The sequence below is a fragment of the Uranotaenia lowii genome, chromosome 3 (genome assembly GCF_029784155.1).
Source record: "Uranotaenia lowii strain MFRU-FL chromosome 3, ASM2978415v1, whole genome shotgun sequence".
Taxonomy (NCBI): domain Eukaryota; kingdom Metazoa; phylum Arthropoda; class Insecta; order Diptera; family Culicidae; genus Uranotaenia; species Uranotaenia lowii.
In genome coordinates, this window is record NC_073693.1 from 205,428,748 (window position 1) to 205,453,453 (window position 24,706).

The window sequence follows — 24,706 nt, forward strand, 5'->3', positions numbered from 1 at the left end:
AAAAGAAATTCAAATTGCATATGAAATTTGGCCGTTCCACCAAATCACGTGGACAGCTTTAAAATGTGATTGAACCGTCCTCTCTCTACCTGGAATTATGGAACATTGGCCCCAGCGTTTGTCAACCTGCTTTAATGATGGAGACGTTCAATAGTTCTGGCATGCAGAGGTAAAAAAAGTTTGAAACTTTTGAAAATTTCAGACATTTCGGGGGCCTTGGAGTTTGAAAAAAATTTTTTTTTTTTGATTCCGACATTGAGAACTCTGACAATCATAAATTAAAAAAAAAAAAAAAAAGGCGAAAGATTTATTCGACATTTTGAAGAGAGATCAGAGTAAAATCATATATTAAAGAATTTGACAGGCCGAAAGTAAAATTCAAATAAACCACGCACAACTCTGTTCGGTCGTTGATTTCTCAGCCAGCAATTGAGAAGCTGATGAACATTTTTCCGTGCGGGAATGAATTTTTTGTTTTTTTTTTTCCGGGATTTTCATCCCTTAGGATGCTGTGCGGGAATGAAATAAGGTGACTGTGTTTTTTAAATGCTCTGCAACAAAACGTGGGCTACTTGAACGCTTTAAGTGTGAGAAAGCATATTTCTTCCAGGCGTTTGACAAGCAGATGAGAAAAAATGAGAAAAAAATCAAGAGAATCGAAGAAGCCTGGTTATAAAACATTGATAGAAAATTGGAATTCAATAGAGTATGATGTTATTGAGTTTAAGGTTGGAGTGACGACGAGCGAGCACTAAATTTTCGTTGAGTTTTGAACGGATGTGCAAAAATTTTATGTGAAAACCAAAAAAAAATCAGGCTTATTTACAAAAATCAGGGAAAAAACGAACCTTATCAGGCTATCAGGATGGACCTTCAAAAATTAGGTAAATTCTGAAAAATCAGGCACATCGACATCTGTAACATGTTGTGATAGCGTTTTTGTTTTATTTGAGTTTATTTTCAAAATTTCATTCGATACAAAAGAAACGGGATTTTTTTTTTATTATCTGACGGGTTTGCGCCGGAGGTCTTCAGATCTTCCCCAAAATTGAAAATTTGGTTCAATTTTTCGACTTAAAAACATATGTATTTTTTATATTTCCAACATTTTTATGTACATCGAATAACTTTTCTGGGGTACAAGCTAGGTTTGTGCTTTGTTCACATGAATTGTACTGCAAGAATCAAAGAATAATTTTCATCTAAAGTTGATTTTTTTGGAACTTTCAGTACATCTCTGGCGATTTTTGAATGAAAAATTTTGTTTTCGCTTACAATTTCCATACAAAATTAAAACTCGTTGCGCTAATTCAGGGCTGAATGGATCCTACCTACCTACCTAAGGGTCCGGCGCCGATTGACCGACGCATAGGGCTGAGATAAAAGATCTCCAGTGCTGGCGATACGGAGCCAGCGTCTTCACTTGCTGCCAGTCAAGGTTCTCGTCAACTGTGCGGATTTCAGCGGCTAGACTTCGCCGCCACGAGCTTTTGGGCCTGCCTCTTCTTCGATGCCCTTCTGGATTTCAGTCAAACGCCTCTCTGCAAATCTCGTTTTCATCTCCTCGCAGCGTGTGCCCAATCCATCTCCACTTACGTTCCCGAATCTCGATTTCTAGCGCCTTTTGATGACATCGGCGATGAAGTTCAACGTTTGAGATCCAGTTGCCAGGCCACCAAGCGCGGATGATGTTCCGCAGGCAGCGATTTACAAAAACTTGCAGTTTTCGCGTAGTCACCGCATATGTGCACCAAGTTTCATACCCGTACAGCAATACGGATTTGACATTTGAGTTGAAGATTCGGATCTTAGTTCGTGGAGAGATCTGGCGTGAGCGCCAGATGTTTCGGAGACTCGCAAACGCAAATCGGGCTTTTCTGATCCGGGTTTCGATGTCCTTCTTTGTACCACCATCAGGCGTAATCTGGCTACCAAGATACTGGAAGCACTCCACTGTCTCAACCTGTTGTCCAGCTACCACGAAATTGGAACGATTTTCTGTGTTGATTTCCATCGACTTGGAATTTTCCGACATTGATTTTGAGACCTGCGCTGCTTTGGAGCTTTCGATGCGGTCGTCGAGTTTGCTCTGCATGTCTTGTTGTGTTTGGGCAAGCAAAACAATATCGTCTGCCAGGGCCGGCTTTCAGCATTTTAGCAGGAATGCAATCGATCCCAGGTGCTTTGTTGGATATCATGTTTTTGGTTGCCGCTTCTATTTCAGCCAGCGAAGGCGCTTCCGAGTTGACGCCATTAATGCGACTTACTGTTGGCGCTTCGAGCTGCGGGTTTTGTTGGCCATCGCTATTCGTGACTCGGAAGAGTTGTTCGAAGTGCTCAGTCCATCGTTTGAGCTGATTTGTTCGATCGGTCAATAACTGACCTGCTCGATCTTTCAGCGGCATTCTTGCATTAGTCCTTGCACCACTGAGGCGGCGAGAAATGTCATAAAGTAATCGGATATCTCCATTGGCGGCGGCTTTTTCTCCCTCTTCGGCTAGGGAGTTTGTTCAGGCTCTCTTGTCTCGTCTACAAGCTCGTTTAACTGCCTTTTCCAGCTCCGCATATCGTAAGCGGGCGGCTGCTTTGGCCGACCCGGTACATGCTTACTCAATTCCGACTTTCGCCTTTCTCCGATCATCGATCATCCTCCAAGTTTCATCCGACATCCATTCACTCCTTCTTCCACGAACTTTACCGAGAGTACCATGGTTCGTCGTGATAAAGGCATTCTTGATTCCACACCACTGTTCTTCGACTGTTCCGTCTGTCGGCAGCTCCGAGGCTTGGGATTCTAGCTGTTCAACGTATGCCCTTTTCACCTCTGGATTCTCCAACCGGCGGACGTCGTATCGACACCCGACTTTCTCCTCGCGCCGTTGGACCCGCGCAACTCTCAGTCGTATCTCGCCAAGGACGAGGTGATGGTCAGATGCAATGTCTGCGCTTCGTTTGTTGCGGACATCAAGAAGGCTCCTTCTCCATTTTCGGCTGACGCAGATGTGGTCAATTTGATTTTCTGTTCGGCCATCTCGGGATACCCAAGTGACCTTATGTGCTGGTCGATGGGGGAAGAGCGATCCTCCGATCACCATGTTGCTGTTGCCACAAAATTCTACAAACAGCTCTTCGTTTTCGCTCATCTGTCCTAGGCCATGGCGCTCCATGATGTGCTCAAGGTCTTGATTGTCGGAGCCAATCTTTGCGTTGAAGTCGTCTAAGTGGATTTGAATGTCACCCTTCGGAACTCTCTCTACCACGCTGTTCAGTTGACTGTAAAACTGCTCTTTCTCCTGCAAATCGGCAACGTCAGTTGGCGCATAACACTGGACCATTGGACCAAGGTTTCTAAGCCGTGTTCTGAATCTGGCTACGATTATTCTTTCGTTTATCGGTTCCCATCTAATGAGGGCCGCGTAGGCCTGCGGGCTTAACAGGAAACCAACTCCTCGTTCCCGAGTAGCATGTTATCCTCGTATGCCAGAGTAAAGCAGGACTTGCCCGGACTGTGTCTTGTGTTCTCCAGTGTTAGGCCAACGGACTTCGCTCAGTCCCAGAATTTCAAGCTTGAGGCGGCTAGTTTCTCTAGCAAGTTGAGCCAGCTTGCCTTGTTGAGCAAGGGTTAAAACATTCCAAGTTCCAATTCGTGTCCGTGTTTTCATGCTAAAAGTCGTCGCCAGTTCCAGATCGGTCATTTCTTTCGGATTCCGTAACAATTTCAAGTCGGGAACAGTAGGTTGTTAGCTTAAAGTCCCTATCCCGCGATGGGGCTGCCATCTTGGATTTAGCTGGCGGGAGCCGCATTTCATAAATTCAGCCGCTCGCTGCGAGACAGACGCTGTTTGAGCCGCCCCTAACCTGGAGAGGGGGCAGACAGATCGGTATAGATAGCATCAGTTTGGGATTTCTTTGCAAAACTTTCATGCTGGTCGTTAGAGAAGTTATGCTTGAAGAAACATGAAAATGGGATCTAAAACCACCGATTCGAAAAGTTTGGCTCTAGCACACAAAGCTGCAATTCCACGGTAATTATTGACATCTTTCCTATCTCCTTTTTTATGAACCGGGAACATGTAGGCTTCTTTTCACAGTGAGAGGAAGGCCTGGTCAAGCGAAGCTTGGAAGATAAGCCTGACAGGAGTCAGCAAAAAAGGCTTCAGGAAGGTAGCGGCTATCCCATCCGGATTAAAAATGCTAAAACCACTATAGCCCACAGAAAGAGTACTATATGTCCCGTTACCGAGATTCGATCTCATAACCTCTGGCTTAGCGTTCAAGCTATCCAGGCAACACTGCCAGATTTCCGTTAAATTTAAACATAAAAATCACATGAAAGTTATTTATTTCAGAGTCCAGAAATGTTCTGATAAAATAATCTACAATAAATCCACTATTCTCTCTACAAAAAATAGGGTAGATACAAGAAATTTAGAGTTACCAGATGCAATGGTTTTACAATAATTAAATTTAAAAAATGTTTCGTATTTCCACCTAATATTTAACCGTTTTTTTCTCTTACATTTTTATCTGACAATATGAAAAGCACATCATATTGTACCTGTGAAATTGCAAACTTTGTATACCAGGATTGTTTGTTTTTGAAATTCAGTTGCATTTATGAAATAGATAAATCTACGATTTACATAAGTATTAGTAGAGCATATGACTGAAATTGATGGTTATGGTCATTTCTGTGATATAGTTAGATATAGGAAAATTATTTAAAGTAAAAAGATTCAAGTAAATTCTTTTGTAGAAATTGCATTTATTTTACCACGTTGCGATTGCTTTTTTTTCGTCTTCTTATAACTAGAACAATTTACACTCGTTTTAAGTCACACAGTCAAGGCGTTGGTTACTACCTTTTCTCATGCTTGAGCTCGGCTCAAGCAGATGGTTTGTTTTTGTATTTACAACACACTATTTTTTTTCTTTTGTACATCGTTCTGCTGAACTCGGAATAACTTGGAAAAGTCATTTGATAGTTGGAGAACTAGGCGTGAGAAGATGTGGGGAAAGTTGAGAGTGCTTACGTTCAAAGTAAAACAAGAAAAATAAATAAATAGAATTTAAACTAATGACTTTACAAGGAGCAGTGGGATGGAGGAAAAGGAAAGTTTACGGTGTAGGTTTGGTCCGGTTTGGTTCAGAAATTTAACCGACGATGGCCTTTCCGTAGGCTGGGTATCCCAAATGGGCAGCTGGGTAGGCAGCTCCGTATCCGACATGGGCAGCTGGGTAGGCCAGAGGGGCGGCAACCTTAGCGACGGCTGGGTAAGCCAGAGGGGCGGCAATCTTGGCAACTGGGGCGACGGCCTTGACGGCGAGTGGCTCACGGTGGACGACGGCGTTGAATCCGTTGACGGGATCGGCAGTGTATTCGACAACACGACGGGTGCCATCGGGTTCAACCAGGGAGTAAGATCCGGTCACAACATCTCCGGAGCGGGATTCCTGCTGTTCCTTGTTGTCTCCGGTCAGGGCATCCTGGATTTGTTGGATTAGATTGCTTTAAGTTGTTGCACTTTCATCACTCTGGGTTATAAACTTACGGCAATGTGGTAGCTGTAGCTGTACTGTGGGTTGGGATCGTAATCGTCGACGGCCTTGGCCAGAACTGGGGCGGCAACCTTGGCGACGGCTGGGTAGGCCAGAGGAGCGGCGACCTTGGCAACTCCGGGATAGGCAGCTGGGTAGGCGCCTGGGTAAGCTCCTGGGTATCCGATTGCGACGGCGTTGGCCACGGCCACGATGGCGGCGAAGACTGCGAACTAAAAGTAGACACGTTTTTCCCCATTTTAAATTTTCTGTTCTAAAAACCTCCAGCCAAAATCACTAGCTGACAAAAACACTTTGAATCAACTCACTTTGAATGCCATTTTTAGTAATCCGTATGAGATGTACTTCACAAAGCTGTACTGATTATGATGCCAATTCAGGCGTGCACTCCCTTTTTATACTAAAACTATTCTTTAAGACTGATTCATTCTAACCTCTAACTAAGTGAGCGCCTTAGTTGCGCGCCCAGCTTCACAGAATTTTCAAACGATAGGCAAACTGCGAGAGCGAGAAATAAAATTTATCATTCCTCTAAAATTGCCCACACGCACCTCCTGCAAACTGCAACAACGATCAGCAGCTCAAAAATTAGCGAAAGTCAAAGAACTGCGTTGAACTTCGAACGGGCGCATGTGTTTTAGAAGTGTTCTCGGCTCATAATTGGACCCGGGCGCTCTATTCTAGTTAGACCCCAGCCCAAAGCTCTCAAATGCACACGATCCTAACCTGGCTGGGCCCGACTAATACAGGCTATTTGATTAGAAGTATATGATTTTAGCATGTCCGTACAGCATGTGCTGTAAAATGTTGAGTCCTGCCCTCCATTAATAGCCATATACAATCTTGTGGCGTTCATTGATATGCGCGCTTCTAGAGGGTACCCTCCTATATCTACAAAGTTAAAAAAAACTCCCCCAGAATAAAACCGACGACGGACGTGATGTACTTTTGACATTCAATCAAAACAGTCCTAAACAGCTACTAACCCCTTTGGGTCAAGATTAGAAAGACGATTTAGATACTAAGTACATTCGATGGTGGTTGGTACACTGGAGTGGAGGCCGTTATCGCGATAAAGTGCAGCAGCATAAATTGTTCACAGAATATTTATTCTTCAGTATCCGCCGCTCCGGTGAGGCCTGGCTAAGTGAGCGTAAACTGAACTAGTCGAGGATAGTTTTGGGCTGGAGCCTTCGTCCGTCGCTCGTTGGTTGCCGGCCGTGATTTGGTAGAATGCCGGGTGTCTTTATCGGTTCTGTTGCTAAAGGTTATTGGGTGCGGTTAACTAGGACTCATCACAGTTTTTCCAGAGAACAATGCAATGAACTTGTTGATTTTGTTTATTAATTTATGGATTGTTACCACGGTTTTCGTAACAAGCGCAGATAGAATCGGCACGTGATTTGACTGGTTTATCTCGTGCTTTGAATGACCTTTTGTTACTTTTTGAGTGATCCAAGGGCAATCGTACCTTCTGCATTGGCAGATAACAAACACAAAATTCCCAATAAGGCCGGAACAAATCAAATTCTTCTATTGGAATTTGATAAATTCCTTGGTAAACTCGAACAATTGAAAGCGAAAGTCAAACTGTAAAAGTTGGGAACTGTATCATCTTTTTTATTTGAAATTTATTCAAACTGTTGATCTAAAATACTTCGATTTTTCATTCAAAATACACAAAACGTTACAAGCTATCATACACCCTTTCCCTCCCTCTAAACGCGATACCTAATATTCAAATCTCATAAAAATATACGAAAATTAGGAATATTTTATTACTTTTATTCTTAGTGTCAAAACCGATTGATATAATATCTTAACCCTCATCCGCATTAGAGTGTCAATTTGACACTATTGCAAGTTTGAATACATGTAACTTTCTTCAGAAGCTTCAAAAAACAAAAATTTCTTCGGGGACCCTAAATGAATCAAAAGTTCTTTAATATTGCATCTTTACTTTTTTATGGACGAACCCTGGAAGCCTGGACAGAAAAAACTCCCTTTTCCGAATTAGAGTGTCAATTCGACACTCCAAAAGTAAAATCTATCTAAGTCGTTTAAATTATTATGAATTTCATATAAAACTTATATCAATAGAAACCTTGTAATGTCAGTAAAATTTGTTTAGAACATTATAGCTCGGGTTTGCTAGTCACGACACGCATTATTATTGTGTCTCCCGGCTTGGCTCTCTGCCCAAATCACCACCCACCGTCCCTTCTCGGAGAGCAAACAAACACGTTTTGCTGGACGTGCTGCTTGTGGTTCTAGAAATTCAGGAATGATTTTACGTTTATAATTTTCATATTTTTGTGAAATCTCACAGCGTGAATTGTTGCACCTCACTAGAATGTAGATTAAATGTGCTTTTCAATGAATATACTTTCGATTGGTCCAAACAAAGTAAAAGCACTGAAAATCCGGGTACAACCTGACGGTGGACCACAAAAACAGATGAAATCTTAAGACAGCAAAATGTTAGAATTTTAATAGATTTTGTAGTCATATTTTTTCAAAAACTTACCATCGCTCAAACAGTTTTTACAAGCAATCGAATGAAAAGTTGTTTTTTCAGACTACTTTTTTGAACTTTTTGCGACCATTTCATTAAAAAAAATAAAAAAAAATATTTCTTGGCTTCATGATGTAGACATTAACTTCAGCTTTCATATGCATAAGACAAATATTTTTTTGGACGTGTAATGTATGAACTACAGCAGTTTTCCTGAGGCATGTTTTTTAGGATTTTTTTCTTTCATGCTGAATAACGAGAAAACTATAAACTTTAGCTATATATAATGTTCTAAACATATTTTACTGACATTACAGGGTTTCTATTGATATAAGTTTTGTTTAGATCGGTTCAACACACCAGAAGTTAACGATTTTAGCTTGTAGTGTCAAATTGACACTCCTAGTGCTGATTAGGGTAATGAAATCTGATGCGGATGAGGGTTAAGATATATTTTTGATAAAATAACGCATAGAGCACCAATTGCAGTAAGTTTTGGTTTTGTTCAAAAAAAATTTGTCAAAAGTTATTTTAAAGAAAAGCATAAATGTGTTGCATACATTTAGGGGTAAAAATTACTAAAAATAAACTAGCTTAAATCATAAAAGTTTATATTATCATAGATGAAATTTTGACATTAACAAACGCGTGATGCAAAACAATCATGTCAAAAATGGTTTGAAAGATAGAGCATAAAGGTGCTGCATACATTTAGCGGTAAAAAATACTTAAAATCAACTAGCTTAAATCATAAAAGTTCATGTTATGATAGATGAAATGTTGAAATTAACAGACGTGTGATGCAAAACAATCATGCCGAAAATATTTTTTAAAGAAAAGGCATGAAGGTGGTGCAAACATTTAGGGGTAAAAAAATACTAAAAATCAACTAGTTTAAACCTTAAAAGTTTTGGTTATGATAGATGAAATTTTGAAAAAAAAAAAACAAACGCATGATGCAAAAAAATTATGTCAAAAATGATTTTAATAAAGAGGCATTTTGATGAATTTAAGCACAGAATGGGAACAGAAATCTGAATTATATAAAAATTTATTTAAAAAAAATAGTAATTTTTCAAAACATATTTTTACACCAACAGTGTTGGTAGAGGAAAATAAAAACAGTATAAAGTTTTATATCATTAAGCCAATCTGTCAAAATGGGTATAGTTTTTTGCAGCATCGAAAAATGTAAAAATTTCTACATCTATTGCTGGTTTTTTTTCAAATTTTCTATGAGAATCGAAAACTTTATAAATCTATCTCACGATGTAAGAAACTTAGACATCATCATTTTGTTATCATTTAATGATAACTTTATTACATTAAATTTGAATAAAAATTGCCAAAGTGTTGTGGTATACAAATGTAGCATCATGCCCTACTGTTGCATGATGCCCCATTTAACGGTTATTGATGAAAAAATAGCTAACCGAACAGAATATCTCAAACTTCTTTACAAACTTGAGGCTCGTTGCACGATCCCTTCTTGTGCTATCGGACTTAAATTTTGCATGTAAACTTCACATAACAATCTGCTTATTTGGGCCACTCTACTTAACAAACTCAGCGAGAACACATTCTAGCTCTTGCTATTCATATTAAATCATTTCCAAATGACACCGTCGGCGCAAACCAAAACAAACGAGCACGGCCCAGTCAGATTCCCAGTACATAACGTTTGCCTCAAAGGCGTTCTCCTAGGGAGCTACTCCCGAAGAGCGCTTATTTCTCTTTTCAGAGCAGAGTGAGAGGCAAAAAGAGCTCCCTGGGAGCATTGCATCTTCGACCCAAATGGTCACTCCTTCTAATTCCTTCTTGCCGCTTAAAGAATGGGAGCAGATTTTAGCTCCGTGGGTGTTTGCTCTCAAATGAATCCGAAGCCTGCCAAAAATTCCAGAGCAAAAATTGAGCAGCCGACCGGCGAACACGGTCGTTTTAGAGGTTAATGTTCCCAAAATGAAGAAATGTTAGTGAAACACCCTGAATTATAACACGAATACTACTAGCTGCAAATAGGACTAAACCTCGCTAGGCACCCAGCAGTAATGTTTTCTTTAGATATTTTTTAAATCGATAGAAACCATAAGCAGGCTCGGTTCCACAGAAGAACAAAACAGATGTTGATTTTTAGTGTAAAATATTCATTTTTTTCCATACAAAGATTAAAGTTTAAATTTACTCATGTAAAAGTTACTTAAAAATTCTGCAAAAAATCATGGATGAGTTTTGAACCATAGCGAAGCTTTATAGACCCTGGGGTTGAGAAATTCAAAAATTACCCCAAATCAATTCAGTCTAATGCCCCAGGCAAGAGGCAAGAGTGTACAAAAGTAAAATAAAATGATTATGTTCCTCGTTTCAGCAAGATTGAGAGTCAGGAGGTTAGCTGAAAATATATTTATGAAGAACTTTTGAATCTTCTTCCATGTAGTTTATAACAGCATTGGGACAGGTTTCAGGATAAAATAACGCATCAGCAAATAGGCGAGAAATACCACGCAGTGGTAATTTGCTAAGATCGTTGATGTATAGTAAGAACAGTTAAGGACCTATATTGCTGCCTTGTGGAGCAACAACCTCCAAGCTTTCTAGAGAGCTCATCGTTTCAGGCAAGTCGCTGCGTATAAGATCGTTGGTTAGGCTGGTTAGGGCTCTTATTCCATACCACTCAAATTTTTTTTAGTAATTCATCATGGTCAAGAGTGTCGAAGGCCTTCTTAATCGAGAAATAGACCACTGGGAATCCAGTAAGGAGAAGTAGGTGATGCTTTATGTGAGCGGCACGCATTTTTTTCGCTCCGTCCGAGAAAATTTTCTTTAAGAAGGAAATTTTCGAAGAAATCCGAAAAAGAACATTCCCAAAAGGTGATTGGTTTATTCATTGAGTGGTATTATGTAATTATGAACCAGAAGAAAACAAATTCGGAGTTTAGAAAGTTTTAAAAATAGCATTATTACGTGAAGAAGAAGAGGGGCTTGCAATGCGCCCTCCGGACAAAGGGTATTCAAAATAAGTGTATAATTTGAGACGGAAGCCACGACTACATGTTGAGCTAAGTATTTTGTTTCATTCTTAATTGCTTTTATCTTACTTTTTTATAAGTTATGTCCGTATTCAAAAATTAGTGGTGCTCGGGAGTGATCGCAATTTTTTCGGTACTTTGCTCTAGTAAATTTTGGAAAATTTTAAATTTTAGGCGAAATCCGGATTAAAAGTTGATCAAGTTCCATTGTTGTGCAATATTTGGTAGTGTTGTATATAGAGAAAGTGAATTTTCTGCGTTTGAATCGGTGGAATAAGTGTTTTAATCAGAGTTTTGAGAAGCTGCGGTGAAAACGTCTGGTGCTACGCCTCCCGGACCAACAAGACCGGAGACCAGCTTATCCAATAATTTTAGGACCGTTAAAAGATAAGTACATTGTGTAAATTGTGCATAATTTGTTGGCATTCATAATAATATTATAGTTCTATAATTATTTAAAAAAAAGTGATTTTACAAAGTTTTGACAGTTTAGATACCTGATGACGCGAAACATTCCGTTCGGAAGTTCGATGAAAACCCTTTGAAAAGATCAGATTTCATAGAAACTCGTATGATAATCGAGTTCGATGAAATTTCCATTGGAATTTACATACAATTTCTTAAGTAAATTTTATAAACCCTATCAGATTCACGTTAAAAAAAAATTTCAACTTGAACAGGTACATTAATGATTTTATTCTCCATTCATTGATTTTATATGAGACTGAACAAATTTTAAAAGCGCATGAAAAAACATCGAGAAAAAGTCTGATGAAAAATTAAACAACATTTGAAATTATTAAATTATTTATTTTTATGTTTTGCATTATTTCTTTTTTGAAATGTACGCTCTAAGATGATTATAATAACAGTTTTGTTTTTGCTTTAGGAAATATGAAATAATAACTTGATAACATAATTATTATAAAATAAGTTTAAAACTTATTTTTAAAATATTTTTCAATAAGAAATATAACAAAATTAGATTTAATTTATTTGAATCAAAGATTTAAGAATGTCAAGTGCCGTAGATTTACGAATGAAAACAAAATTAACTAAAATAGAAAGCAAGGAGAATAGCCTTTCCAACAAGAAAACGAGTACAGAAAATTTTGCGTTCTTTACCTTTCTTACATTAAGGGTTCCATAAAATTTCCAAACAACATGTTAGAATTTCCATATCATCAATAACTTTTGATGTGATAGCGTTATCTCACAAATGCAATAAAATATTCTAGCTTTTTATTTTTTATTTTTGTGAAATTTTTTGAAATTCATTGATCTTTTTTTGTATTTAAATGTCGACCAAAGAAAAAGTGTTTAGAAGTAACAAAATCAATCAATTTAGAACATTTGTTCAAATGTTTTTGATTTTTAATCAAAGGAATTTTATGTATAGTAACATTGGTGACTGGTCATAAAAAGGTAGGCTTAGTACAGGCGCGGATCGAGAGATTGCTCTTTGAGGGGGGGGGGGAGGGGGGGGGGGGGGTGATTTAGTAAATTTTTAAAAAAATATGGCCAACATGTTTTGAGTGATTGGGAATAATGAACACTGTGACAGGAAAATGTTGATGATAAACATGAAGAGAATTCAGCAGCATGTAAATAATGCTTTAAACTAATAAACAAAAAAGTTTGCTCAAAGAATTCTGTACATCTGTTTGTGGCTGGCCTAGTCTTAGGAAAAACGCAGACAAATGTTTTTTTCACTGGTATGAAGTTGAATTTACGTTTATTTATCTAGTTGGGGATATGGAATGACCATTTAATCGATATATTTTCTCTTATGAGTTCCAATTCTAAACCGTATGCTGCTTTATTACTTATCGAATCCCGTCAATGTATTTATTCCATAATTTTTCTCTTGAAATTCCATTAAAATATCAATTTAAAGACGTGAATGAAAAAAAAACAATTTAAAACAAATAAACATTTAAAACACAAATAAGCAAGTATCTACACAAATAAAAGATAGATTGCGAATCATTATGTTTATTTTTTTTAAATAGGTTTGCTGAATATATTCGTCTCTTTATATCTTATCGAATACTTATAGCGTTTTTTTTTGCTGTGAGTTTTGAAAAACAAGTCAGTGGCTTAGTAACAAGATTTAACAATTGAACAGTTTTATTAACTGCATCAGCGAGGTTGACTACAAAAAGCGGACAGACTTTTCAAAAATTTCCTTGCTCAGTTTGGAAAAAACTAGCCAACTTTTGAATGTTTCCAAATGCATTTCACTTGCGTATCGTTTTTTTCAGCTCTTCGACTTTTCAAATGCTCCGAGTATGGAAACGAAATTTGTGGTGGAGGTACCCAGTGTCTAGTTAAAATATTAGGCTTTGTGATACCATCAATAGTTGAGTAAGGTTTAGGATGAGCCTTTAAAACAACATTTATAACTATTTCATAGACTAATGGGCTTGCAGCAGATGCGAACGTCTGATCATTCTGGAGGTCAGATTTGCTAGTAGAACTTGAAAACATTCCGATGCTTTTATGGTTCCTCTTATAATCTTCGGTGACATGCATGTTCCTGAAAGCAGAGACTAACGGTAGCAGATCCAGATGTATGCAAAGTTTGATCGATCAGATTTTCGGTTGCTACATCTGGAAATAAGCCCGAAGCCAACACGAAGTTATACATGCACATACTCATACGCATCAATTGAATTCTTATGCACTCGTAAAAATGGAAATGTATATGTTAAGATATTTTGACACATGAAAAAGTTATATTTCATCTGAATTTAGTTAAAAAATTTGTGACCATTTTAAGGATCATTAATTTTTTCCGCCTGGGGGGGGGGGGGGGGGGGTGATCACTAGGGTGTCCCAAAATTGCATAGCTTTTGGGAATCTGGGGGCTCACCCTCCAAATGGTAGATTAGGATGTGGATAACAAACTTTTGTATGAGACCGACTAAAAAAAATCATGTTTAGAGGTTCCACAAGCGCGATCTTTGAAAAAAGTCCACTTTCAAAATATTTGATTTTAAATAAATTCTGGGTTCAAAAATTTTCACAAAATTTGTATATTTTACATTTTTAAAATTTTGTTTGGATTAAATACTACACGTTTAAAATGAAAAATGAACCAAATTTGTGTCAAAGTGGAAAATAAGCCAGCTATTTTCATGAAAAAAAATTTTTTTTTGGTTCAAAAATTTTGAAGTTAACTGACCAAAATGTGTACCAAGCGTAAAATATTTTTGATACCAATGCCATCAAAAGATGCAAATTTTGTGCACTTAATCTTTGCTGAACAAAGCATGTTGTTTGTGTCATCGTGTGAAGAGCTATTCTTGGTTTAATTCTTAATAAAAATCACAATTTTGGATATTTTTTATTTAATTTATCAAATTCGTCTTAATAAATACCTACTTTAAAATCAAAATACTTGCAAAAAATGACTTTGATGGTTTAAGGAAATCATTAGAAGGCCATATGTCAAATTTGAGCGGAATCGGACAACAGGAAGGGGTTGCAATGAATCTCGAGTGTGAAAGGGATTCTGAGACATAGTGTTCTGAAGAAAACGAAAAAAAAAACGAACACACATATAAAGGATCTCAGTGAAACTTCATGTTTCTTTGAAGAGATCTAAATTCTACTTAAGACTAAAGCGTACATCTTTCAAGGATATAATGGCTAGCATCTTATTAATGCTAACACCACCAACCCACAGAAAGAGTACTATGTATGCCGTGACCGAGACTTGATCTCATGACCTCTGGCTTAGAAGACTGGAACGCTATCCTCTAGGCCACGGTCGGCGGCCAAGCATAGAAAACTGGTTTTTCATCAAACATTTTTTTCTTTACCAATCGAATGCTCCATAATGTTGATATTATTAAAATTTCAATTAAGACTAACATTTCACCTGAAGACTGCAACTCGATTGGGCTTAAAACAAAAAAGTTATGGCTGTTCAAAGATTGTATTTTGGTCGCATATGGTTCTGTAAAACGCAATGAGTAAAATGTACTCATTGTGTGTTGAACGACAGTTTGCCACAAATATACAATCTTTGAACAGCCATAACTTTTTTGTTTTAAGCCCAAACGAGTTGCAGTCTTCAGGTGAAATGTTAGTCTTAATTGAAATTTTAATAATATCAACATTATGGAGCATTCGATTGGTAAAGAAAAAAATGTTTGATGAAAAACCAGTTTTCTATGCTTCTTCAGAACACTATGTCTCAGAATCCCTTTCACACTCGAGATTCATTGCAACCCCTTCCTGTTGTCCGATTCCGCTCAAATTTGACATATGGCCTTCTAATGATTCCCTTAAACCATCAAAGTCATTTTTTGCAAGTATTTTGATTTTAAAGTAGGTATCTATTAAGACAAATTTGATAAGTTAAATAAAAAATATCCAAAATTGTGATTTTTATTAAGAATTAAACCAAGAATAGCTCTTCACATTGGTATCAAAAATATTTTACGCTTGGTACACATTTTGGTAAGTTAACTTCAAAATTTTTGGACCAAAAAAATTTTTTTTCATGAAAATATCTGGCTTATTTCCCATTTTGACACAAATTTGGTTCATTTTTCATTTTTAACGTGTAGTATTTAATCCAAACAAAATTTTAAAAATATAAAATATACAAATTTTGTGAAAATTTTTGAACCCAGAATTTATTTGAAATCAAATATTTTGAAAGAGGACTTTTTTCAAAGATCGCGCTTGCGGAACCTCTAAACATGATTTTTTTTAGTCGGCCCCATACAAAAGTTTGTTCTCCACATCCTAATCTACCATTTGGAGGGTGAGCCCCCAGATTCCAAGAAGCTATGAAAGCACCCCCCCCCCCCCCCGTAGATCCGCGCATGGCTTAGTAGCGGCACGTAATCCAAATAAACGTAAACATTGTTCTGAAATAATCTTTTTAAAATAGAACCAAACTAAAGTATTTTTTTTATTCGAGTTTCAGTAGTGAGACTTACTGTAAGATAAGGATAGGGAATAATTTCCAGGAAAAAAATATCAACTAATTTAACTAGGCAATAGAAGGAGAGTAAAAGAATAGGCTTGATAATTTAGATCACACTAGTCAAAAGTGTCTCCCGATCGTATCTTTTAACCCACACCTGCAAACTAAAATTGTTTTGCTAGGATGCAGAGGTGACCTCGGTCCTAAAGCACAAGATTGAACTTTCATCCCTTTCTACCTCTTCCAATCCATCCATTAACTACTAGAACGTGGCCGGCGCCGTTATTGATATTTAATGAGAGAGCATTAGGTTTGAACATTGTGAATGTGCGGCCAATCCCAGCCTCCGTTGATTTGACCTCTGAACAAAACTGATGGCCTCGGTCAATCACGGAGTAGCAACCATTGGCGATGTGAAACTCGTTTTACTGAGCCACGCCTGCGATCGTGGAATTCGAAATGCATTTATTGTCATAAGGATATTTTCCAACTAACGAAAACATTTTATAAATACATAAGTTAAACTTGCATTGGTAAACTCGTACAAAAGAAAAATGTTGATTTAAGATTTCGAATTAAATGGTTAAAGGTGGATGTGAGTAATCAACCAAGCTAAGCTAAGCTAAGCTAAATAGACCACTGGGAATCCAGTAATTCACATATGGCTGTAAGGCTTTCGTTTGGCTTTTTAAAGAAGACACACGTTTTTATCGCTGGAGCAACAATGTATGGATAAGTTTACATGGAGAGATATCTTCAGGAGATAGTTTTGCCATTTATCCAATCATACAAAGGCTCCATGAGGTTCTAGCCTCCCTGCAACTAAACCTGGGATATATTGTAATGGTACCAAAAGAATAAATTTGTTGTTTTTGAATAAAGTTTCAATGCACCAAACTGCCCACAGTTTTGTCTCATCGAAAGATATTGGGCAATAGCTAGTCGAGCGTAAATTGAAAAGAGTGGCAAATCAATCAACACATCATCTGATATGCAGGAGTTGTGGAAAAAATGCCCGGTACGGTTGATGTTGCTACTGTGTAGATTTGGGAGGTATTCGACGAAAAGTTAAAAAAAAAATCATCAAAACAGATAAAACTTTTTTGTCGTATCTTGCCTTGAAAGTTCTCTCTAAACTCTACATAACATATTCCTACAAGTTTTGAAAAAAGGCTTTATAACACAGTTTATAGAACTATTATTACTTAAAAGGAGTTTTCCAGAGTCTTTCGAGCAATTGCAATGCTTTAAGAATTTTGTTTGTTTTCTAAAAGTTACTTTTTTACGTTACACTTCATAAATTAAACTACCAGTTTCTTTGCTAGTCTTGCTCGGTCATTTCTAGATCCTAAAGTTTTCTGAGTACATCTTACATTCCTACTTAAATTTTAGAATAAAATAATAGCTTGTGGGTTTCAATACTATGAGCCTCGTTTCCTTGCAAGGGAAATGTTTAAAATAAAAAAAAAAGAAAGAAAGATCTTTACTACAGTTCAAATCGAAGGATTCGGTAGTATAAATAAACGTATAAATAAACGCAAGCCGTCACAGTTCTAACAGACATCACGTGCAGCCGTTAGAGGTTAGAAATTGGATCACATGCTCGCCGAGTGACTGCAAACAACCGCTTTATTGATTGCATTTCACAGTCAGGTAACTGCAACAAAACGTCGTCGTCGTCTGCTGTTGCTAAGGCTGCAAGTTTGCAAGTTCTGGTGCATCGATCGAAGGGGCTAACATTGAATTGGCCAGGAGGGCAATATACCAACTGCCAACTGCCAACCAGATCACAACACAACACTACGCCTTTGGGTAGGTACTGACTGTTGTTATAATCTACGGCACTTCGCCTGATCCGATTTGAAGGTACCCAGCCTTATATACTTAGCTCAGTAACCTACCCTAGCCCAACCTAACCTAGAACGATTTTGCGGATCGGGTTTGCTGATGGCGGTGCCGAAAAAAGGTTTGACTTTGTTCATAACTCGTTCTGCCGCCGCCGCCGCCTGTTATATAATCTGGGTTTGGCGTAGGTCAGTTTATCGGCCTGATGTCGTTCTTATTGAACTTGTTTGAATGCGCTTGGTCACGGGTCGGCTTGGCTCAACTCGAAGCAGGAGAACGGTATGCGTTGGGCCGTTTTGTTGCACTTTGTATGATGCAATTTCGTTTGAACTTTAGTGAACTTGGCATTTTTGATTATGTTCGATTATTGTAATTTTCAAATATATCTTATTATCTCGAAACAACACGTGAATTCTTTGACAGTGGTCAAGTGAATGTTTCTGATATGTGAAATACTATGTAACCAACAAATCAGACTCTATTCCAATAATGAATTTCCATGGAGGTGGAACTATCGGTATAAGATTCTATGCCGGACCGGCATTAACAAGCTTTCTAATAACTGGCATTGTCTTCCCAGCGCAACCGCATTGCATATGTTTGGAAGAAACTAAATAAAACATATCCCATATTCTTTCACAAGACAAAGCAGGATGGATACAATCAGCCAGCAAGGATATTGTCGAATGATGTACCGAGCGCTGTGTTTGTATGTAAACCGGTATAAGAAAAAAAATTTTATTTTCAACCGATGGCAAAAAAAAACCACCATCCAAGATGAGCTGTGTGCGTGTATGTAAACTTACCGGCAATAGAAAACAGTTTCTAGTTTCCCAATCCCACCCCATTCTATTTACTTTCCCATCAAAGGAGGATCGAAAAACACCTTCCAAACGGCAGACGGTCAATGCAGTGCGTTTTTTTGGTAATCGGCAGGGGCAGAAAGACTATGACAATAAACCTTCGTTTGCTGACCGACTCAGATGGTATACTGGGTAAGAAATTGTTGAATATAATGTTAATGTTACCGAAAAGAACACTAAAATAGAGGGTGGGGGAGGAGCATGGAGCCTTGAGTGACTATACATGTTAATAAACAAAGAGGAACGTATTTCTCAAATTACGTTTCTACTTGATTTTTTGGGAAAAATAGAAACTGTAGGAGCTTTTAAAATGATAGAAAATGTATAGCCGTGTGATAGTTTTTCGAAGAACTAGCATCGTTATGCGTTCTGATTCTACGCAAAAGTGTCACACGAAGCATTGTTGGCTCTAATTTTCCGTTTGTTGTAGAAAAGTATTTTTTTTGGCAAAAAAACATTGTAAAATGATTAACTAGAACTGTTCACTACGAAAAAAAAAACTGTCGGTGAATTTTTAGTTTAAGAGGAAAATTGTAAATCAGCTGAAATTTCAAAAGGGTTTTTCTCGTTTGCACGATTTTTTCACACGGGACAATTTTGCTTGGAACGGCAGTGCAGTTCATATCGTAAAACACCATTTAAATATCATCTTACCTTTCCGCAAGTGGGTTTATCTATTTCATTGCATGTTTATTCGATGTTCTCATAACTTTACTTCAAATTCCATCCTTATTGAGATGATTTTTTTTTAAATCAGGACAGGAGATTAATTTTCAGCGATCATTTAGTCCTTTCTAGTCCGTTTCTTGATGTTTTTTTGTCGATCGATTGGATGGCGCTTCTTCGTTTCGCGGGAGCCAGTTCTATAAAATTTCCCAGCCCCATGGTCCAAATAATGAAAACTAGTACACTTCTTGAAGGCATGTTTTAAAATTTTCATATTCGGATTGATCCTATGATTTAGTTTTCGCGGAACTGCCAAAAACACGAACGGTCAATATTTTTATTCATGGCCAACTTCTTTCGATTAATTCATCGAAATTTTCATACAAAACTGCAAACCTTACACACAAAATTTCCGAGGCCAGATATTAGCAAAATTTTGCTCAAATTTGACCAGCTAGAAATTTAGCAATCAATTTAGCAATTTTTTTCTGCTACAATTTTAGCAAACAAGGAAAAAATGAGCCGCCGGAAATTTTACTGCAATTTTAGCAAAATCCGGTGAAAAATACCGAGCAGTTTTTAAAGGGTGATTGGTCAAAATTTGGTCAAGGGAAAACGCGTGTAAATCGGTGGAATCGTTTATTTAAAAAATCAAATTAAATTTCTTTTTAAAGTTTGATTATTATAAAATTCAGCAAAAATATTCAGTAAGGCTTCCGCTTTTCCAAATCCGAATTGCCGGGCCTTACGCTTAACCCCTGCCATCAGATTTTGTACAGCCACCTTCTTCGCCGCAGAAAGCCAGTTTGCCTTGAACTGCTGCTCGTCCTTAGCAGTTTTTTTGGTCTTCTTTAGGTTCCGCTTGACAATAGCCCAGTATTTCTCAATTGAGTGGAGCTTTGGCGAGTTGGGAGGGTTCTTGTCCTTGGGAACCACCTGCACGTTGTTGGCGGCGTACCACTCCATGGCCTTTTTACCGTAATGGCAAGATGCCAAATCCGGCCAAAACAGTACGGAACAACCGAGTTTCTTCAGGAAAGGCAGCAGACGTTTATTCTAACACTATTTCACGTAAATTTCTTGGTTGACAGTCCCGGAAGCTATGAAAATGCTGCTTTTCAAGCCACAGGTACAGATGGCTTGCCAAACCAGATATTTCTTCGCGAACTTTGACAGTTTCATGTGCTTGAAAATATCTGCTACCTTTCCCCTTCCTTTTGCCGTATAAAACTCCTGTCCCGGAAGCTGCTCGTAGTCGACTTTGCGGTAGGTTTCGTCGTCCATACCACGCAGTCAAGCTTAGTCAGCATCGTCGTGTACAGCCTCCGGGATCGCGCTTTGGCCGTCGTATTTTGTTTATCATCGCGATTTGGAGTCACTACCTTCTTGTAAGTCGATAGTCCGACTCGTTTTTTGGCTCGATGCACGGTTGTAGACGATACACCCAGCTTATTTGCGACATCTCGGAGAGAGAGGTTAGGGTTTCGCTTGAAACTACCGGCAACTCTCTTTGTCGTCTCAGCGGCTTCCGATTTTCGATTTTCCCCCGATCCAGACTTCCTGGCTGTCGACAAACGTTCCCCAAACACTTTAATTACATTTGTAACGGTTGATTGAAAGAAATACGTCAAGTTGATATTGACCAAATTTTGACCGTATCACCCTTTATTTACAAAATTTATTATTTTTTTCTTTCGAAACGCAGGGGGAGTATCAGATTTTACACAAAATAAACAAATTTTTTCCCTTTTATAGTTTATTTTGGATTTCTGATTTATTCCGGATTCTGATTATTCTGATGAATTCCGGACTTCCGATCCCGAACTTACTTCCGAACTTTTGACAGTTGTTTTCAAAAAAATAACAGTGTATTATATGCAACGTTACCACACATAAATTTTTATCCACCAGAGTATCTCTACATACATTAAGCGGGCCACAGACTACACAACATTGGTACAAATGCGATGAAATTTGCTGAAATTTTGTCGCTGTGAACACGATTTGCATCGTGTATGGCCATGTTTGTATGAGCGCCCAAACGGTGTGAGTAAAATCGGTCGGGATCGAAATATTTTGTACAAAACACCACCCTCTGCCGGGGTGGAAATGTTTTTTGTTTTTTGTTCCTGTTGCTGTTTTCGCCAGCAATCGTTTGTGTTCGCGTGAAATATACTCTTATGGGCAAGAATGAGATACACAAGCGATTTAAATGAATTTGTGGCAACGTTGCACGGAGAAAAAATACGACAGTTGTTTCAATTATTTCAGCTTGTTTTACCAATAATCGAAGTGCAGTTGATTTTTTCGCATTCAACTACTTATATAATAGATTCTACTACAAACTTCTAATTGTCCTTACGCAATCAACTATCAATATAATGCATTCAACTGTATGATTTATTTTATGCATTCAACTATGAATACAATAGATTCAACTAAAAACTGCTGATTGACCTTATGTAATCAACTATGAATATAATAGATTCAATTGTAATGGTATAATTGATTCAACTGTAGATATGGTAGATTCAATTACAATTGTATGATTGATTATAGGCATTCAACTATAAATATAATAGATTCAACTGTAGTGGTATAATTGATTCAACTGTAAATATGATAGATTCAACTGTAGTGGTATAATTGATTTAATTGTAAATATAATAGATTCAACTATAAATGTATGATTGATTCTAGGTATTGAACCATAAATACAGTAAATAAAACTGTATTGTTATGATAGATTGTATGTTATTTGAATACTATAGTGTTCATCAGCAAAAACAAAAAAACAAGTAAGTGTGGGACCCAATACGTGTTCCCTGTAGCGATCGTATCGCTGTTTTTAGGGTGATGGGGAAACATTTTACTCTACCAGTTCGTGACAGCGGTCTTGTAGAAGACCGACAGTTCCTGGAATTGGGAAAAAAAAATAAATAAATAAAATAAATAAATAAATATGTTTTAGTGCTTATGGTTACTTGGGTAGTTGAATCTATCATATTTATAATTAAATCAATCATACAATAATAATTGATTCTACTATAATTATTGTTGAATGTATAACATCAATCGCGCATTATAGTTGAATCTATTATATTTATAGTTGTATGCACAAAATAATTCATACAACAATAGTTGAATGTATTATATACATGGTTGACTGTACGAAATCAATCAGATTGTCTATTATATGTATTGTTGAAATTTTAATAATTATAGTACGCCGAGAATCAATCCGATATATGATTGAATATCGGTGGATTATTGTTGAAAATACTATTCTTTTTTTTCCGTGTGATTTTATTTTAATTTAAAAACAGAAAATTTCTTGGCGCACGCCTCAATAAAACGAGTCAATATGTTTTGGTCGGAAGTCAGCCATGATGCCAGTTCACTAACGACGTTTATAATTTTTTTTATCTAAACGCACAATATTGATGGTAAAAGTTAGTGGAAATCCTACACTGAAAAAAATGCAAACTAAAAATATAAAGCCGATTTAAAAAAATACTTTCTCAGAATTCGATGAATGTTTTTTGGTGGTGGGAAAAAATGTGGTCTACAACTCTTCTGAACGTTGCACTTTTAAAGAAAATAAGTTTTTCTAACAAAAACTTTTTTTATGTTTTTTTAATTAGAAACTAATGACAAATGTTTTTGGTGTATAATGATAAAACTTGATTAGAAGAAGGCATACTTAAAAATAAGAGCTAACATAAAACATATTATCACAATAATTGTAGATGCTTCGTTTGGTCGACTTTTATAGAGCGTTTGACTAAGTAGCAATAAAAATGACCAGATGCTTTGAGTTAACATAAACATTTGATCTCCAATAATAACAATAATGATAATAGTAAAAATCTACAGTTGCGTTCAAAAAAGAATGAAATCGCGTGAAGCTGCGCACCCACTCCCAACTTTGACAAGCTGCCATTTCTCTCTGGGTTGATATTTTTTCATGAAAATTTCACAAAATGTAGTTCAACTATCCAGTTAACACTCCACAAAATTTGAAGTCTTTACAATGACGGAAAACAAAGATACAGTTATTCCCGTAAAAATGGGAAATTTGGAGTTGCTTCACTAAATTTGCTGTATCTTTAACAATTTTCATTGAAAAATCTTGAAATTTGGTTCAAAGATGTAATAATGTTGGATCTAATATCAGGCCAAGTTTCGTCATAATCGATGAACGTGATCGAAAATGGTGCCGGGTTGAAAATGAGGTTCATTATCGCCCAGCAGACGATTTCATTCTTTTTTGGACGGATGTTTATATGAAAACAACATAATCCATGTATTCTTGGTATTTTCTCTCACAAAATCAAAATTTATCACAAAGAATGTTGTAAATTGATAGGAACTTTATTCTTGCTTTGTTGAGAAACAGAAATTGTTCCAACAGATTGGTATTGAAACACAAGAGCGAACAGAATATTCGCTTTAATTGTGGATCAAATTTGTTTTTTGGTATAATTAGGAGGTCATTTCTGAAACTCTGTTCTTCTTATTTTGAACTCTGTTGAAACATTTTCTCTTTCGAAACAAAGTACGAATAAAGTTTTTAGCAATTCAAAACATTCTTTGTGATAAATTTGGATTTTGGTTTTGTGAGAGAAAATACCAAGAATAATGGATTACGTTGTTTTCATATAAACATCCGTCCAAAAAAGAATGAAATCGTCTGCTGGGCGATAATGAACCTCATTTTCAACCCGGCACCATTTTCGATCACGTTCATCGATTTTGACGAAACTTGACCTGATGTTAGATCAAAAATTATTACATTTTTGGACCAAATTTCAAGATTTTTCAATGAAAATTGTCAAAGATACAGCAAATTTAGTGAAGCAACTCCAAATTTCCCTTTTTTACGGGAATAACTGTATCTTTGTTTTCCGTCATTGTAAAGACTTCAAATTTTGTGGAGCGTTAGTTGAATAACTGAACAAGATTGTGTGAAATTTTCATGAAAAAATATCAACCGAGAGAGAAATGGCAGCTTGTTAAATTTGGAAGTGGGTGCGCAGCTTCACGCGATTTCATTCTTTTTTGAACGCAACTGTATGCATACATTGACTTCATTTTGTTGCCTTACCAAATACATGTTTTTGATTCGATTATAGTCGTTTTAACATCTTTATGTCATTCGCGACTAACACCAAATAAATTAAAAATTTTAGCGTCATCAATAAGAATACCTTTCAGCAGCAATTTGATGTTTATTTATAGGAACATTTATAGAACATACCTCTTAATTTGCGATAAAGATGTATGA

At 37.0% G+C, this 24,706-nt stretch overlaps 2 protein-coding genes across 5 annotated transcripts in view; one reads left to right on the top strand and one right to left on the bottom strand.

Moving 5' to 3' along the window:
• Nucleotides 1–24,706, top strand: part of LOC129756095 (neurobeachin-like protein 1) — a 260,283-nt gene that overhangs the window by 127,732 nt on the left and 107,845 nt on the right. The gene's annotated exons all lie outside the window — the stretch shown is intronic.
• LOC129756096 (larval cuticle protein A3A-like) lies at nt 4,773–5,913 on the bottom strand. The gene is made up of 3 exons (XM_055752854.1): nt 5,868–5,913; nt 5,553–5,771; nt 4,773–5,487 (listed from the first exon to the last, which is right to left on the bottom strand). Exons 1-3 carry the CDS (start codon nt 5,877–5,879, stop codon nt 5,155–5,157), a joined length of 564 nt encoding a protein of 187 aa, XP_055608829.1. The 5' UTR covers nt 5,880–5,913; the 3' UTR covers nt 4,773–5,154.

What these genes read in the sequence shown, in the direction of transcription:
- LOC129756096 (XM_055752854.1), bottom strand. An exon ending in GCTACAGCTACCACATTGCC is followed by an intron (nt 5,488 to 5,552) that starts GTAAGTTTATAA and finishes CAACAAATCCAG; the next exon opens with GATGCCCTGACCGGAGACAA.